Genomic DNA, 18230 nt, shown 5'->3' with positions numbered 1-18230 from the left:
GTACAAGGTTGTACATAAAACTATAGCTTACAAAAGCCTCGGGTATAGTAAGAATACTGAATTAAGATTTCCAAAGTTCTATTTACCAATATCTATTAATAAAATCCTTGTGAAATAATTGACTTAGAAAAAGTGAAATGCTCATGATTTCAGAGTGTATAGAAAATACTAAATATCACTTTCTGAAATAAAGTGTACTCAAAACAGCACAACATGTAGTCTAGAATCAAAATTTCTGTCATTCATTTAAACTTTGCATGTATTGCCATAATGGCTTAAGCATAAAATTTCTCTTGCATTAATAACTTTAAAAACTAGATTTCAGATCACTTCATAGTTTTGTTTTTTATCTTTTGAATTATAGCCAGTTTTAAAATCAGTTCTAGGGGGTAAATCATGTCTTTTTTTTTTTCTTGCCTTATCAATTAAATTACTTCACTAGAATGTAGGAGTTTGGTGCCTTTCTCATATCTTTTAGAAATTAACATACTCTATAGGCAATAAAAATAGAATAACAACCAAGAACATTTTAATTTTCATGTTTCTGTGACTAACTCTTGCTTTGGGGAAATGAATCTTAAAATCAAAAAATGAGTGTGGAATAAATCAGGTTACTAATTGAATCATCAAGCCAGTTGGCAGTTTTAAGGCTTATACATCAGCATATTAGAAACAGGTTGTATTCCTATTCCTTTCCCCTTTTCTGTGGGGAACAAGAGGCTATGCAACTACTGGCATTCCATATTTTAGATTGGACAGTACTTAATACTTGGAAAATCCTATTCCAAGCTCTTAGAATGATTGCAATGTTGTAAGTAGTCTACTTATTGGATATAATATTTTCAGATTGATAAACAGATGATGGTATTTCATCTAGAGAGCGAGCTAGGTCAGTATTGTTTTAGAATGAGAATGAATGATTCACTGGCGACTGCAAACATCTAAATACATGTGGCCATGAGGCTGCAAATGGGTTCATCTTGTGAAGATTAAAGATAACTCATTTTAAACTCTGCTAACTGATAGTACTATTCTTGAGGAAAGTGGTTATGTTCCGAATTTTTAACTTATGCTGTATTTTAATCTAATTGAGATGTACACTTCAGTCAAAGAAAACCAGAGGGGGAAGCACTGAGACTGAAATAACACTTTTGTTGACTAGCAGACTTCACTTAAATATGCCTTTTGGTTTCATGAGTTGGCATGGTTGCTAAGATCAAACAAATGAAACGGAAGCTGTACTCTTGATAACATAGAGACTTGGTATGCTGTTAGAGTTATTCTGTGTGGTCTGCAGCCAGAAGTTACACTGTAACTACCATATGCAGGCTGGATATTCATACTGTGCTCTGTGGACTAAATCACACTGTAAGGTGTAACACTGTACCTGAAGACTTTTCCATTAAAAAAAGGTTCTGCTTCTCTAATTCATTGTATTGTCCAATACCAGTTCCTAAGCATCATGAAGTGGTACCTAAAAGCAACGTACTGGAAAATAATCACATCGTGTTGTATTTGGTCTTAATATAAGACATCAGAACACATCTCTAACAACAGTGAGTCCTTCAGAATCGAGGCCTGACTTAGAGTTTCGAAATCAGGTGAAATGGGATCAGCAAGGTTAGCTGGTTCTCAAGACCTACTGATCTACTCCTGGCCTGTGCCTTTCTGAGTGTGTTACTGTCAGAGGTAATTGCAATACTGCTAAATTTGTGTAACAGTTCATGACCCTGTGTGCTTTTTGCTGGACTCTGCAAAGTTTAAATGTTAGTGACAGAACATAGACTAGCTTCTGAACGTGCTTTTCTTGTTTTGTTTTGAAAGAACAAAAACTGCTGTCAGTGAATGCTTTAAGAAAGATTTAAGAAAGAAGTAACTCCAAGGTCCTGAAAGTGGTTTCCCGTATTGCCAGAAGAATTTCAGTGCTTTTTTAGTAAAACACTTGCATATAATACCTTAAATTTCATCGCATGTGTGCACCAGGAAAAAAATTCCAAACCTTGTGGAGATCCCCATGGAAAATATTGGGGAAACAATACAAATAGAATATAAAAAAACAAAACACCATTAAATTTGCATATCTGATGTCAAGATGCTGAGGTAATATTGACTGCTTAAAAAAAAACTCCACCAATCTTTGCCGCTGTTATTGCTGAAAAAGATACTAATACTGATTGAGTTACCTTACTATATCAAAAGTGGGAGGGAGGGTTTCATGAACATTTACTACTGCTGTTTAAAACAAGTAAAAGAATGTAGGTAAATGGAAAAATATAAAACTACAGTTATGGTCTTATCCTTTCTATCTGGAGTGAGGGAGACAGTCTGACCCCAGTGGGGTTTATTACTTAGCCTTTTCATGGTTGTCCCTTCGTGAATTTTTTTAAAGTTTTGTTACCACCCACTCAGAGTCTATTCCAAGTGAACCCTTACAAATAAAATTCACAAGTTCTTAATAAATAGTTGCAGTTCCTCCTGAAGATGCTGGGTAAAGTGCAGACAGAAGCACCATAGAAGCCCTGTTGCCGGCTGTATGGCTGGCCTAAATTCGGATTTGATAGCCCACTTCATTCAGAGTGCTGAGATCAGCCACCTTCTTTTCAGGCAGTGCAGGCCTAAGGGTAAAAGAAAGACGGTAGGCGAGAGGGGAAGGGATACAGAAAGATCATTTAGTATTGTCAGGGACCTCTACCCTTTTGGTATTTGCGCCCCCCCCATACACACACACCAGCCTTAGCTCCCAACTCCACCTCTTGTTTCTGAAGTCCACCTTTATAGGTTTTAAGGAACCTTTTAATAGGCTTTCAATGTAGAGTTCAAAAAAAATTTACAGGTTGCTGAATGAGTTTGTTCAACTTTAAGCCTGAATTTGGTCACACTGTAACTTCTGAAACCTAGTTTCTGTAAACCCTGCAAGGGTCTAAAAAAGTTTGACTACAGTAGAACTGAACATCTGAACCCAATTCTCCTAGAAACCTTGGCCGCCTCGTGTCGGTGCCCTGGGGAAGCCCAGCACCTACAAGATGTCTCAGGTGACTCAGCTTCTGGTGGAGATTCTCAGTCACTATTCCAGGCTTGAGGGTATAAAATCAGGATGAATCTTTTAGAATTCATCTGTAAAAGCAGGTCAATGTGGAAAATCATTCAGTGGCAAATCACCTCTCTTCCCTAAATACATTTTCTCAAGCACTTTCCAATATGACAGTACACCCAAGCATTTATAGGAAGTCGTAAGAAAGTACTTCAAGGTGGGGAAAGAAATCATTCAGTAGCACATAATCTGTCTTCATTAAAGATACTTCCTAGGTGACTTCCCAGTATAAAATCATACCTAAGTGTTCTCATGATTTATCTCACAATTTTTTCCATTTTTAAAATGAGCCTCCTCCTCACCTTCTCTGGTAAGACATAACCCAGATTGTCAACCAGTATGTCTGAGTTCTAATTGAAAAGTTTCACGTTTTTACAAGAAGATCAAAGACATTTTTAGGTTACACTTGAACCTTGTCTTAAGTGTTAAAAAAAGAAGAGAGAGACCAAAATGAAAATATAATTGTTTAAAAGTTTCTTGGTTTATACCTTTGAAAGATTTCCTAGCAGTAAATTTCTTTTTCCCCTGGCATGAATGTGGTCCAACTCATTCAGTGTTGCTAGAACGAGATATCAACAGCTAGCTTCTACATAGGGTGCTGCTCGATAAAGGACACCAGGCTTAGTTTCAGCAGCAAATTCTACCACCCCTCACATTCTCATTCTCATTCTCTCTCTCCTTGGCCCTCCTTCTCCCCTCTTCCTCCCTCTCTCCCTTCCTTTCTTGTTTTCAGAGATGTCCCATTTCTGAATAGTCATTAACAGTCTATGATCATCCCCTCTGAAACTAGATTATCCAAAGTGGTCCAGAAACCTTCCCTGACCTGCTACTTGGCACTACTAAAATAACTTGTAACCTTTCTTGTCTCCGTTGCACGGGGCTTACTTCTCAGCTGGACCACGTGCCCTGCTTTATTGGTCAGGAATCATGCCTCTCATTCCTTTGTGTATCTTCTCATGGTGCCCAGGATACACAGATGATGCTGATAAATATGGTCGACTGTGGGTAGAAATCCCAATACTTCCTTGCCTACACCCCTCATTGTATCAAAGAGCCTAAAGCTTCTGACCTTCAGGGCAATGGTGTCCTCCAGCGCATACATGCCCTAGAGATTAGCCATTCCCTATAAACAGAGCCACTGCCTCAGGCCTGGTAGAGGACCTGGTAGAGGACCCAGGGACCACTGCAAGAGCCATTCTTGAGTTGACGGCTAAAGGGAGCACGCTTTTGCTTGAGGATTCAAACTTAAATTTACATTTCTGCCCTAGTCCTTGGCCAACTAATGTGGGGAGAACTAGGGTTTTTGCAGACAAGCCAGGTTCACAGTCCATATGTATCAATATCTTGTTCATTTTGTCATAAAGCCTGAAAGAAGTTTGTTTTGTCTCCTTGCCTGGCGTGGTGCTGTCTTTACAAATAGCTAATATGGGACTTTCTCCCTCAAGTGGACTCCCCTTAAGTTAGCATCAGCCTAAGGTAAATGTGGTTAGAAAGGTAAATTACTCCCCCCTCCGCAGTGTGCCCCACTTTTAGAAAATTCAGTAGTCAGAAATCCACTGGCCGGGCTTCCCTGGTGGCGCAGTGGTTAAGAATCCGCCTGCGAATGCGGGGGACCATGGGTTCGAGCCCTGGTCCGGGAAGATCCCATATGCTGCGGAGCAGCTAAGCCCATGCGCCACAACTGCTGAGCCTGCGCTCTAGAGCCCACGAGCCACAACTACTGAGCCCACGTGCTGCAACTACTGAAGCCCGCACACCTAGAGCCCGTGCTCTGCAACAAGAGAAGCCAGTGCAGTGAGAAGCCTGCGCACTGCAATGAAGAGTAGCCCCCGCTCGCCGCAGCTAAAGCCCACGCGCAGCAACAAAGACCCAATGCAGCCAAAAATAAATAAATTTATTAAAAAAAAAAATCCAGGGCTTCCCTGGTGGCGCAGTGGTTGAGAGTCTGCCTGCCAGTGCAGGGGACGCGGGTTCGAGCCCTGGTCTGGGAGGATTCCGCGTGCCGCGGAGCGGCTCGGCCCGTGAGCCACAATTACTGAGCCTGCGCGTCTGGAGCCTGTGCTCGGCAACGAGAGGCCGCGATAGTGAGAGGCCCGCGCACGGCGATGAGGAGTGGCCCCCGCTTGCCACAACTAGAGAAAGCCCTTGCACAGAAACGAAGACCCAACACAGCCATACATACATACATTAAAAAAAAAAGAATGTAAGCAGACAAGAATAGCATTAAAAAAAAAAAAAAAAATTAAAAAAAAAAAAAATCCACTAGCCAAAGGATAAGCTTGAAGTACCCATGTGCATTCCTTGCTTTAGAAAAGGATTCAATAGGGATCATTTCCTATAGCAATTGAAATAATTTTCCACCATGGCAGCTCTTTAGACCTCCCATTGCCTCTGAAAGTTTAGCAGTCCCTTGTGCTTAACAAGAGAATCCCTTGCTCCATGGTCCTTGTAGCACCTACCAATTAGCTCACCCCAGTTTCTGAACCTTTCTCGCACATGCTTTCTTCCTGGCCTGGCATCTTCCTCAACACTAAGTCACACCTCTCCTCCTTCTGAGACTCTAAAGGTGCTGCCCTTCATATATGAGAATGATGCTAGTAAGACCCTAGCTTCATATCATTTCTCAGGTGTTGGGATAAATCTGCACTGACCTATTTTCTCTCCCTCGGTCCTCTGACCAACAGCATCTGCTGGAAAGTCAGTGGCAGGACAGGCGACAGGGTAGGTCAAGGAGAGAACAAACCCTACCCACTCAGCCCTGTAACGAGGGCTTCCCTGGGGTCACTTCAGCGACAGGCCACAGGCACAAACCACACGCTTGCCACCTCCTCAGAAGCCACTTTTTGGCCACTCTCCTGGCTTCCTCGTTTTGGAGCCCCTCAGCCCTGAGGAACAGAATTTTCATATTTTTTGAACTTTCTGTGCCCTGAAAATCTCTCCCTTTACCTTTCCCATGTTCTGCTCTCAGCACCCTTGAAAACAGATGCACTTTAATGAGGGGCTCTTATGGGAATTCCCTGGCATCCCAGGGGTTAGGACTCAGTGCTCTCACTGCCAGGGGCCCGGGTTTGATCCCTGGTCAGGGAACTAAGATCCCATGAGCCGTGCGGTGTAACCAAAAATAAATAAATAAATAAATAATTTGGGGCTCTTTGGCCTCCTTTTTCTAAACCTTTCCTTATCACTTCCACCAGTTCCCCACGCCTTCCAGGTGCCGAGAAATCACCATTATAAATAGCTTTTAGTTATTAGGCACTTACTCTGTGCCAGGCATTGTTCTAAGCAGTTTACATGGGTGAATTCATTCTCACCATAATGTTATGGCGCTGATAGTGTTACTACCTATTTTACAGAGAAAGAAAGGGAGGCACTAAAAGTTAGGAAGCTTGCTCAAAGCAAAGTTGTGTGGTTAGCAAGTTGTGGAAACCAGAGTTCTTCCCCAGAATCTAGAGCCCATGTGCTTGACCAAGATGCAAACTGACCCCCATCCTCCTGCTCTCCACGCAAAGTACCCTCCCAAGCATCTGAAGATGACATCAGGCCACTCCTGCCTCTGCAGCTTGGCTTTTGGAATGCCTCCCACATGTCTTCTTGTCATCCTTTCAAGAACCAACCCAGATGCCACTTCTCCCCTGCAGTATTTTCTGACTTCCTCTCCCCACAGCACACTGCTCCTTGCTCTGTATGCGCTGGCGTTTCCTTTTGTACATCTGCTAAAGAATCTCGAAGGTTCATAATCCTTGTGCCTGCCTCAGAGACTGCAAACAACTTCAGAGCAGGGATCAAGTAAATTCATCTGTGAATCCCCACTGTTGCACCTGTCCCTCTCGATAAATTTTGGTCTAGTTCTGACTAACGTGTAAACGGCTGATAGGACTTCATTCTGGTACGTTTGTCATGGGATATTTTTATTTTAACAAAGTCCTAAGCCAGGAATTCAAGCCACCATGACACCATTCGAAGAATTAACAAGTAGGAAGAATTTTTTTTTTCTGTGTAAGACAGGCTTTACCTTATCTCCGAAAGCTATTTGGGGAACCTGCCTACTTGTACAGCTGAACGTGGTTCTGCAACGACAGACAGCTTGGGGGCTTCCAATGGAAAGGGACTAAGCTGTCTCCTTCCTCTGTATCTCCACCCCTCCCACCTCCCCCCAAGAGCCCAGAACCCCGAAGAGGAAAAAAAAAAGGTTAACACTGGCAGAAAATGAGTTAAACTGAGATTCCTGGTGACTTATCTGTAAGGTGAAACCCTTTTCTTTCTCAGCAACACTGGCTACAATTTCCTGGCCTGGCGAAGGGCAGAAGCGGGTTATCACAGCATGCCACCTGCCCATGGACCTAGCCAGAAATACTGTTCAGTCCTTGCCAGCTCGTCTCAGGGCCAGAGCTGGGGGAGCTATTGTGTATGGAGAGGCCTCTTCCAAGTGCTCCCCTGGCTATAATTAGAATATTGCAAGGGGGTTTATTTTTAAGAAACACAAGCACCAGGATGATGATTCAGCTGGGTCTGCGCTTGCCCAGAACATCGCATCAGATCCAGGGTTATTATTTTAGAACAATATATTTCTCCAAACCCCTCCCCAGTCCAAACAAGGAAAAGAAATCAAAGATTCTCCTTTGGAAAGCTCTCGGGCACCTTCTATTTTAGGGGAAGCGGGGTAGGGACTTCAGGTTTCCTTTGATGCACTTTGTGGATGGAAAAGGGGGCGCTCCTCTCCGAGCACAAATGGAAAATCCCAGCCTCAACTGTATCCAGGGTGAACCAGGGTGACGGCTTGATGGCCTGGTCCCAGGTCCACCCTCAGCCCCACCCTCAGGCCTGCATCCCAGGAGTCAGCCGCAGCGGAGCTGTGCAGAGGGGGAGGTGGGCGGCGGAGGACAGGGCAACTGTTCCACAGAGAAGGTATTCTGTGAGACGTGCCACTGCTATTCACCACACCCCCTAGTGTTCGCTAACTACACTTTGACAGTTCGGGGAGACTGAACCATCTCCAGGTGGCACATCGTGTCTTTTACAAACCCTGAGGCAGCCTCAGGGCCGAGGAAGAGCTCGGCTAGATTGGATGTTGGTGTTGAAGCCGCAAGAAGCATCAGAACCAGAAAGTGATGGCAGCATGCTGGGGACAGAAGCGGGGACAACATCATATCCTGGGGCTGAACAACGAGTTGGCGTGTGGTCTGTGTGACACTGGCTCTCGGGAAAGAGGCAGTAAGTGGAGGAAAAGCCTACAGGGTTTTCCCTAAAACCACGCAGTCCCCTTTCTGTCCCTCTGACTAAGGGCTGTGTCTGGGGCTTCTCCTCTCCTCGCGTCTCAACTCCCCAGTCCCCAAGCCGTCACTGGGCAGGATGGGTCAGAGGGCCTGAGTGGCAGCCAGACAGCAGGGCTCCTGAAACTTGCTTGCTACTTACTCATTCACAAGAATTTATTAAGCAGCACTTTGTGCCAAGCACCTTGCAAGTCTCGGGGTTACCAAGACAAACGGCAGCTCAGTGGAGCCAGAATCCATTCCCCTTTCTTCCAGTGGAAATTTACCTCTTGCTTCTCCCCTACAAGTGTGAGATACTGATTCAGGGACAGGGCCCAGCTCTGTCCAGTTCAGGGCCGCCTGATGGGGACGCACAGACCACCAGTCAGGCTGCTCACGCTTCTTGCTCCTGTTTCCCCTGAGGTCACAACCCCTCAGGGTGCGGGGTGCACGTGCCCGTGTTCACACGCACCGTCCCCACACACCACACGCTCGCAAGGACCAGTTTAGCTGTGATCCTTGTGGTCTCTGCATTCGAGAAAGGGATATATGGTAAAGGAGCAATGTTAATCTCTCGGTCCTCAGTGCTAAGGGTGTGGAACGGACTAAATCAGGGATGGTGTTGGCCCAGCGTTCACAAGTTCAGGGAGACCCCAGGCCCTCCTCTCTGGTCTAGTCTGGCAGCAGTCAGGTCAGGCCAGGCCCTGATTTAGGACTCACGGCCTATGTGGGTACGCCTCAGGGACGAACACTGGGATGGCGGGGTGGTTCCCTCCCACCTGTCACCTTCATTCAAAGGCAGTCCTGCGCCTCGCTCACATTCCTTACTTCCCAGGACCGCAGGCACCACTGCTGGCAGCTGACAGGGCAGACAGCTGAGGCTGCTATGTGAACAGACAGGCTTGAGCCAAGAGAGATGTGGCTCTGAAGAGATCCTCCAGCCCTTTGCCCTTTCTTTCAAGCCCTCCCCAGGCAGGAGCTCTGGCCAGAGACCAAGAGCCATGGGCCACTGAGATTCCAGGGCACAGCTTCCAGGCTCTGATCTCACCTCCCCTTTCCATGGCAGAGAACCCCTGTAGGAACCCCAACCCGGCATGACTGTTTCAATCGTCAGCTCTGGAGGCTCTTGGCTCACTCTTCCAGAGGCAGTCTTTCCTGATGAGGCCCATCACTCCATCTTGGTTTCTTCAAGCATCCCCGGGGACCCTGGACCATATGAAATCCCCTGGGGAATGAAGCAAGGCGGGCCGCTGAGTTGGAGACTACCTTCTCTGGGCTCCTGGAAAGAAACCCCACATCATCGTGGAGGTTTTACTTCTCCCTCCATAACCTTCCTAGCTTTCTCTCCCTCTTTGTGCCCCTGCTACGTTCCATGTGAAGGCAATTTTCCCCTTTCCCCCCTTGGGGAGATTTTCTCATTTGGGGTCTATAGAGAATGACTTCTTGGGCCCCATTCAAAATATGTTCGATGTGATTAGATCATGGAACCAAACTGCTTCTCCTATGACTACATTACGACTTCATTTAGAAATGACTTGAGGGCCTCGCTCAACCAGTTGCCTGGAGGCATCTTCATGAGCCTGGTGATAGAACGGAGCAGGAATTCCCTCATCCAGCTGTGGCCCAGCAGTGAAAGGAGACCTCTCACTGGGCTGAGTAACCTCTGCGACCCTGAGGGTCTCCAGCAGGGTGAGTAAAGCCCACTGGAGGCACGAAGTGCCCTCGAGATAGATGACAAAGAAGGGAAATCAAAGAGAAGGAAAAAAAAAAATCGTGAACAGCAAAGAAGAGAGCAGAGACGGAGGGGAAAAAAGGAGCCAGACAGGGAAAGAAGACAAAGATGGTCTCGTGGGTCCTGAGGGACTCTCGCCCCAGTTCAGAAGAATGCTCCTCGGGGTCACTCCAGTTGGTAGGAGCTGCTTTCATGTGAACAGAGGCAGCCCAGCCAGAAAACCACTGTCCATTCACCCCCACTCCCCCGGGTTCAGGCTACAGTCAGCAGGCCAAGAGCTGTGGACTGTCAGAGACGGAAAGGACCCCAGGGAGCATCTGGGGTTCTCAGTGGAAGCATTTTAGGTGGAATGGTTCTTTACGGGGGAGGATGGTCGTCCATAGCTTTGCAGGGCATTTACCATCTTGGCTCCCAGGCCCTAATGGGGAGCGTTACCACTGTGATACACAAAACCCTCCCCTCCCACTGCACTTCTAACCCTTCTCCCCCAGGGGGCGCCCTGGCTCCTGTTGAGAACCCCTGTGAACACCCTGCAGTGAAGAGCTAAGCAGGGACTGAGGCCCAGAGTTGTAGAGAAATTGGTTCAAGTTCGCAACAGGGCTTTTACACCTAGATCTCAACCTCCATCTCCCTGACTCTGTAAGAACTTCAGGAAACAGCCTGACTGTTCTGTGTGGACGGTTCTCTAAACACTCCCAGAGGAGCAGCGAGTACGAGAAAGGACTCGTGGGTGGAGGGGTGGAGGAGTCCCTGTTTCTCTCTTGAAACTTTGTCTCAGCTGACACTAACGTAGTCACTGCTACTTGCCCTCCTCCCACTCAGCTGACTCTCCATCAACCCAGTGACACCGATCCTTCTTCCTAGAAGGATTATTCAGACATGTGCAAAAATGGAGAGGAATGCAGGGCTGGAAGTAGCTCCAGCTGCAGGGAGGTGGTGGCTGGGGATATAAAGCCACTAAAATTATCCACACACAGACAGGGGCTGGGGCCCCACAGCTGATGGGCCTCTTGCCTGTTATGGTAATTTTCCACCCTTCGGGCCACTCCCCGGCTTCCCTGTGGCACCCAACACATTTAGAAATGACTTGATGGCCTTAGGTAATGCTGAAATAATAACACAGTGAGAATCACCAAACCCTTCCTAGTCCTGACCATGCTACAGTAGGATGCCCAGAGTTTGATGGAGTTATTGGGTCATAGTCAAATCTGTCACTTTCCTAGCCAAAAGCAAGATTACCTGGAGAAAAGCCTGCTTGGTGAAGGCCATGGGTAGAAGCTGAGAAGCTGCTTTTCTCCAGACACACCTCTAGGAACCAGGCTGTCCTGGATTCTAGTCTGTTGCAATGGCGGAGGCTGGGAGCTGGAGAGGGATGGAGGGGCTTGGTGCTCAGTTCTTCCCGTGGTCCCCACCTCTCACAGCCTTCCTTTTACTCTCACCTCCTTCATCTCTCTTCCCTCTCTTCCTACATGGTGGCCCCTGCCATCCCTCACCCAGCCCTGCAACCCAGAAGTCAGGGTTTAGGAGGAACCGGGGAGAGACTCTTCCCTCCTTGTAACTCCTCCATCCACTGTGAAACTTCAGCCAAGTTATTTGCCCTCTAGATTCCTCCCCTGACCTCCAGACACTAGGAGAAAAGAAGCGGCAGGGGCTTCCACCACCAAGAATAACCGTGGTCTTACTGGATTTGCTCATATCAAATTGTCCATAAGAACCCACAAGCCACCTGGGTTCCCTTGATGGGCAAACAACCAAGGCCACCTGGCCCTAATTGTGAAAAAACAAATCCCCATATTCTGACCCTTGGGAGGAGTTTATGAAGGAAGACTCCTGGGAACCAGTGCTCTGCCCAGAAGACAGGGCTGCGGAGAAGGGTCATGAGTCCAAGGGATTCAGAGGCTGGCTGCAGCCACTCTTCACCATTTCGGAAAAGTTTACATTTTCACGGAACCATGAGCCGCCACCTGTGTGCTCCTGGGGCCTGCTTGGCTACAGCTGGGACCAATTCAGGGCACAAAGGAGGCTGATGGAATTGAATCTCGTCTCCCTGCACGTCTTCCTTCCTGACCCCTCGGGGACTACCGTCCTCTCCCTCATCTTTCTCCCCCTTCCCAGGCCCACTCCCACGCCTCAGGAGGGTGGGCCCTGACACTAGAGGGTGGCTTTGCACTCACATCCTAGGCAGTCTAACAGCCGTCCTCTGCAGGCACCGGTGTTCTTGCGTGCCTTGGCTGCACGACAAAGTAGCTGCAGATTAGAGCAGGGGCATGGCCTGGGGGATGACTGAGAACAGGACTTCTCTATCTGGCCCACAGGAGAAAGACCAGTTGGGTTCCTCCCAGAGTGACTTCAGTGGGGCCCAACCACGGGGCCAGGCCCTGGCCACACCCTCTAACCTCACCCCAGCAACCTCATTATCCAGAGGCCCAGGCAGGACCAGGCAGGGCTGAGCCCCTGAACCACACTCAATGGCCTCATCCGCCCCTCTCAGCAGACGTAGGACCTTCATCTTGACGTTCCGTTTTTTTTTTAAAGTCACGCCCCAAATCAGTTCTCCCACATTGACTGATCAAACGGTGGCTCTCCAGGTGTGGTCCCTGGGCCGGCAGCATCACCAGGGAACCTGCGAGAAGGGCATCTTCTCAGGCCCCACCCAGATCTGCTGAATCAGGAAGGCTGGGGGCAGGGCCCGGAAACCTGTTTGAACAAGCCCTCCGGGGGGTTCTAGGTTTGCTCAAGCTTGAGAACAGGGTTATAGGATCCTTCTGTCTCTCCTCAGATGGGCCCTGTGTGCAGCCCTTTTTTTCACCCTGTACTGATAACCCACCTCCTCACTCCCACCAGATGACCAGGCCTCCTTCCCCAGCAGGATCAAAGCCGTCTGATGTACGGTCGTCAACTTCTACCTCCTCATCCCCCTTAAACCCTCCCTCTTCCCCACTGTTTTCCGCGGGCACAGGCGTACGCCTCCACACTCCTGATCCTTTCTCTCGCCCTCTATCTCTTCCACATCTACTACGCTGGGTCTTCTTCCTCTGGCCCACTCAGGACCTTGACATCACTTCTTTTTTCTCTTTTCTCTCCCTTCTTTCCTTGCAAATTTATCCAGCTGTTGTTTCAACTGTCACTTCTGAGGAGATGGCTCTAAAAGCATGATCTCTATTTCCCAACATCCTCCAACTCCAGATCTGCATTTTCAGCAACTTCTACAACAAACACCCCGCTCCCTGGGTGCCTAAGAAGCACCTCAAAGTCCACAGTCCAAACTCAAATTCACCTTCTTACCCCACTCAAACCACCACCAATACCACCACCATCACCAGCAGCTTGTCATCCTGACTTTTGTCTCTACAACCAGTTTCTAAGATCTTATTGGCTTTACCATCCCTGGGCAATCACAGTAACTTTTTCTGGTTAAAAACTTAGTATATTTTGGACTGCAAAGTTCCTGTGGATCCAAGTAAAATGACTCGGACAGGAATCGCCTTAAAAACCAACGGCTGCCATTCTGTGCATAAATCCGTCAGGTAGAATGCCTAGGGTTTCATGTACCCTGGACGCCAGAGTCTCAAGGGGAGAGAAAGACTTTATGGACTGCTCAATGTTTGCTGAAGAGTGGGAGCCCCTCAGGAAAGGACTCAGGCCTCCACGGGCAGAAAGGATAATCAATCAGATTAAAGGGCCCACTCCCCTGCTTCAGGAGCCACCAGATTCCCATTTCTGGGTCACTCACTCTATGCCAAATGACCCTCTGGGAAGGGCTTACATGTCCATAGTCCTGTGAGACAACTGCTACTTTGTTCAGGGACAGCAATGAATGGATGTTAGAATCAGAGAGGAGGAGAGACAGGGTTAGGGTCAGGGTCAAGGGTGCTCGTCAGCATCAGGGGTAGGAACAGGGTCAGAGGCCATGTATGAAAGGCTTGAAGCCATCCTGCTCCCTAGAAGGACACACCTATGTTGAAACCACCCTGACTGACCTTCAGCTACAGGAGCACCTGACCCTCCTGCTTCGTCATTCCTCCCCTTTCAAACCCTGGGTTCCAGTCATTTTGCCCAAGGCCTTCCTGGCTGTAGATGCTGAAGCCTGGGATTGGCAGTGGGAGGTGGAGGGGAGATGAACAGGAAACCTTCCTCAGAACTGACAATACTTGGTCCTGTCCTATTCTTCCAAAAACAAAACCAATGCTCCCCTCCCCCGCCACCTTCCCAGAGTCAAGAGACCTGGGTTCTAGCCCCAGTGCCATCACTGGCCAGCTACACGACACAGCAAAAGATGACAAACCTTTTTTGTGCTCTGGTTTCTTCATCTAAAAAGGAAAACCGTACAACTCTCCCTTCTCCCTCTACAGAACTGATGTGACAATGATATGCTTGCGTACAGCAGTTCACCATTAACGAATCACTCTCATTACGTCTAACCTGATCCTCACAGTACCCTGTGATATAGGCAAGGAAAGCATTTTTATCCTCTTTGACGGATGAGGAAACTCAGGCTCCCGAAGGATTTGCCCAGGCTGCAAGGTTAATAGGCAGCAGAGCCGGGGCCCAAGCTTGATCTCTGTGCCCTGTACCACTCGGTCCCCTGCACAGTGAGAACCCATGTGACAGACACAGCATGCTGCTGGTATTAATCAAAGTAGTAGTTTTTCCCAGTGTAATTATGACCCACATATTCGCCAGTGGATTATCACTGGTTACTTTGGGTAGCCTCAGCATCTCCAATCCATCATTTCTTAAGTGGGTCATTTTGAACTAAGATGCAGGTGTGAAATCACTAGCTTCAGGGCTAAAACAGGGGAGGATACAGTCAACCAGGGAAGAGGATGAGCCTAGTGGTACTTCTGATGCCACCATCCATGGAGGGCGACTGCACTTTCTGCTGGGCACAGAAGGCTAAGGTTTTAGGCAAGTTCATCATTTCTAACAATCTCATTTTTGGGGTGAGAGAACTTGAGCCCAGAAAGGTTGCATGACATGCCTCAGACCCCATAGATCCTTAAGCAGCTTAGCTGGCTCCAGACATGGGTTTCCTAACTCTAAGGCCAATGCTCCTTCCATGATGTCAGGATTTCGCACTGTTCTCCATCTCACACCATCTGGGGCTTATCCCTCCAACTGTGTCTACATCTGACAGTCAGGAGGGTAAGAGCACTGGGGGTGATGTGCATGGTGGATCCTTTTGCATAAGATATGTCCACCGAATGAGGGGCAGATATCTTGGAGATCACCATTTGGTTCAAATGCCGAGCCCAGGACACAACTTCGTCCCCAAGGGCCAGGACAACCTCACAAACGTGTGTGCTAGGCCTTAATTTGGGGAAGAGGAAATACTACTCACGACTTGTCTCGCCTGCCGAGCCGTCTTGGGGGGCTTGCCTGCCTCCTTCGGGGGGACAGTGATTTTCCCCGGCTTCTCACTTGGGTTGGAGAGTGGGCACTTGCAGGTTTCAGGATCTGGAGGAGATACGAGGAGTTACCACACTGGTTCCTAACAGACCCGCCCTCGTGCCTTCCTACAGCCCAGCATCTCAACCCCTGCCCATTCATGATCCCGGGGTTTAGAAGGCCCTGAGCTGGAGGCCTCCTCCTGATACACAGATGTGCTTCTCTCATGCTGCACTGACAAGAAGCAGAGGTACCACTTCCCAGAGGATGACAGGATTACACTGTGCCCCTTTCCCTACGGCAGAGAGAGGAGCGGAGCCCAATGTCTCAGCCTCCTGGGGCTGTTTGGTTGCTCAGAAAACTCCCCTCTCGTGAAGGCCAAGTCCCATCCACGTTGCCCCAGAAGCCAACTTGTTCCTTTTCTGACCCGCCCACCCCACACGCATGCGCAGAGTGGGTCCAGCTGATCCAGAATCTCCATTACAGGTGCTGCCGAGTGAAGTCCCCAGGTGCTAAACACAACCAAGCCTGAATTCGGCATAATCCCCTGCCCCTGCGGGTCTCAGCATACACACAGGCTTTCTCTCTCAGTGACTCCACGAGCTCTGGAGGAGCAGGGACAAACAGGCATCCTGTCACCTTGGAAGTGACATGGTAGAAGGAAGAAGGGCTATGAGTGTAGTTTATATAAAGCCAGCAGAGCGCATGCTCCTTCGTTTGCTTTTGTGACTCCAGGTCAGAATTTTATGCCTAAGGGCTTTGCAACTTACAAAGCAAAGCAGAGATAAAACACGACTCTGAAATATATTATAACAGCAGGGTGACCCACTCATGCTGGCTTGCCTGAGACTTTCTTGGCTTTAAGTACTGAAAATCTCATGTCCTCAGAAACCCCTCAGTTTCAGGAAAACTGAGATGACTGGCCACTCTTATTATAAAGACAAAACAGAATAAAACAAAACTAGAGCCTTAGTATAAAATGACTAACATTTTAGATTGACTCATAGAAGGAACTGCAGGCCAAGACTCTGCTGCAGCTACAACGCCTAAATTGAGCTTAGCTCTAGTTTTTAAAGTAGTAAATGCAAAGAGACTTAAATTGTCCATGTCAAAAATTGAATGATATTTTTTTAACAGGGTGTCAACTAAGCAAGATAACCTCAAGAAACTTTTGACCATCTCAGAAACACAGGGCACGTGGCAATAGAGAAAGAGAGAGAGAGGGAGGGAGAGAGAGAGAGAACGAGGAAAGAACTCTCTTGCATTGCTCATTTGCCTCCCCTGCACCTACCTTCATTCTCATGTCCCTGGCATATTTCTCCAGCTCCTTCCTTATGTCAGCCCTCAACATCTTCGAGACATTGAGGACCAGCTGCTTCCACTCGATGGGCTGGAAGCTATGAGGCTCATGGGGGACATACAACCCAATCTTGACCTTCTTGACTGTGTGCAGATATTTCTTGTAGGAGTCTTCAAAGTCAAAGATGAGGTCACTCAGAGTCCGAAAGGTCAATGGCTTGTCCATCAGCTCAGCCCTTCGGCTCATGCCCAGTGAGCCATAGCGGCCATTGCAGTAAATCCCCAGCACAACATGGTGAAAGTAGTTTCCTGAGAAGTAGGTTTTAAAGCTGATGGGGAATCGCTCGATGGAAGGCTGTCCATTGGTTAAGTATCTTAGAGAATCTGAGTCAAGGAAGAGAAAGGAGGCCTTGAAGATACCAGAACTTGGACTCCCAGGAAAGGAAGGTAGGCCATACGGTCAGTGGGTCCACCCCTCTGCCTCTGAGCAGGCCCAGACCTAACCTTTCCAGACAGATCCTCTTATAAAGGATTCACTGGATATCTTTGAGTACCTGCTACATGGTGCATACCAAACCAAATTAATATGGGACGAAGATGGAAGATTTGCCATCTTCTTTAGTAAATAAATAAATGCAAACAAAACCGTAACAACGTACTTTATCCTCCCTCGGTGCTCTACAGGGGATGATAAGCTATTAAAAGTTGGTTTCTGCCATTGGAATGATGTTCTCAGTCGTTAATTCTGGCTGGAGTATGTGGGACAGACCAGGAATTAAGGGCCTCTGCAATGGTGCTGGGAGAAATGACAACCAGAACCAAGGCAAGGCAGTGGAGATGTAAAAGACACAGACCAACTGACAGGATGGGAAGGGACAGAATGGTGTCAGAACGGGTCATATCTGCGCCTTGTCTGCTCCTCTCACTGGCCCCAGCATACCCATGCCAGTAGCCTTGGGTACCACAGAGAGCTGCCTGCAGCATCCGAACCTCAGGCTCCCTTCAGTCCCCAACCCAGCTGGTGTCACAGCTCAGCTCTCTCCACGTGTTGGCCCGTCTGGATTGAGCCACCCAGCCTCTTACCATTAACTCGGTTTGAGCCCAGCAACCCCACATGGTGCAGCTTCAAGTAACTACGCCCACTGACTCCACACGCAGCAACGACGGACAAGAGGCACCACATCCTCAAGTCCACCTCAAAGTCTCTGGACAGCCCTGGCATGGCCGTGGAGACTCAAAGACCCAACTCTTCTGGAGAGGGATACTGGAAATTCAAATACACTCTGCTGAAGACCGTTGGTGTCTCCAGACCTTTTCTAAGGGAAATAACAATCCAGGCTCTTAACATGGTGGCTTGTGCACGGTGAGTGCTCAGTAAGTGGGTACCATTCTCCACTCTCTGAGAACTTGTCTTCACCATTTCTTGCCCCTGCTCCAATTTACCTTCCACACAGTGGCCAGAATGATCTAT

At 48.1% G+C, this 18230-nt stretch overlaps 1 protein-coding gene across 3 annotated transcripts in view; it reads right to left on the bottom strand.

Annotated features, from left to right (window-relative positions):
- Positions 1–1062: 1062 nt before the first annotated feature.
- VASH2 (vasohibin 2) overlaps positions 1063–18230 on the bottom strand; it is a 35893-nt gene continuing 18725 nt past the window's right edge. For 2 of the 3 annotated variants that reach the window (XM_061185587.1, XM_061185588.1), the window contains 3 exons: positions 16752–17133; positions 15414–15529; positions 11300–11434 (listed from right to left, as the gene is read on the bottom strand). In XM_061185587.1, the coding sequence (XP_061041570.1) occupies positions 11308–11434; positions 15414–15529; positions 16752–17133 (625 nt within the window). In that variant the 3' untranslated portion in view covers positions 11300–11307. Of the gene's footprint in view, positions 2616–11299; positions 11435–15413; positions 15530–16751; positions 17134–18230 lie in introns of those variants that run through there. The other variant, XM_061185589.1, reaches the window with a different exon arrangement.

The sequence above is a fragment of the Eubalaena glacialis genome, chromosome 3 (assembly GCF_028564815.1).
Source record: "Eubalaena glacialis isolate mEubGla1 chromosome 3, mEubGla1.1.hap2.+ XY, whole genome shotgun sequence".
NCBI classification, from domain to species: domain Eukaryota; kingdom Metazoa; phylum Chordata; class Mammalia; order Artiodactyla; family Balaenidae; genus Eubalaena; species Eubalaena glacialis.
Note: the sequence above shows the minus strand (reverse complement) of the source record. Positions and strands in the feature narration are given on the sequence as shown.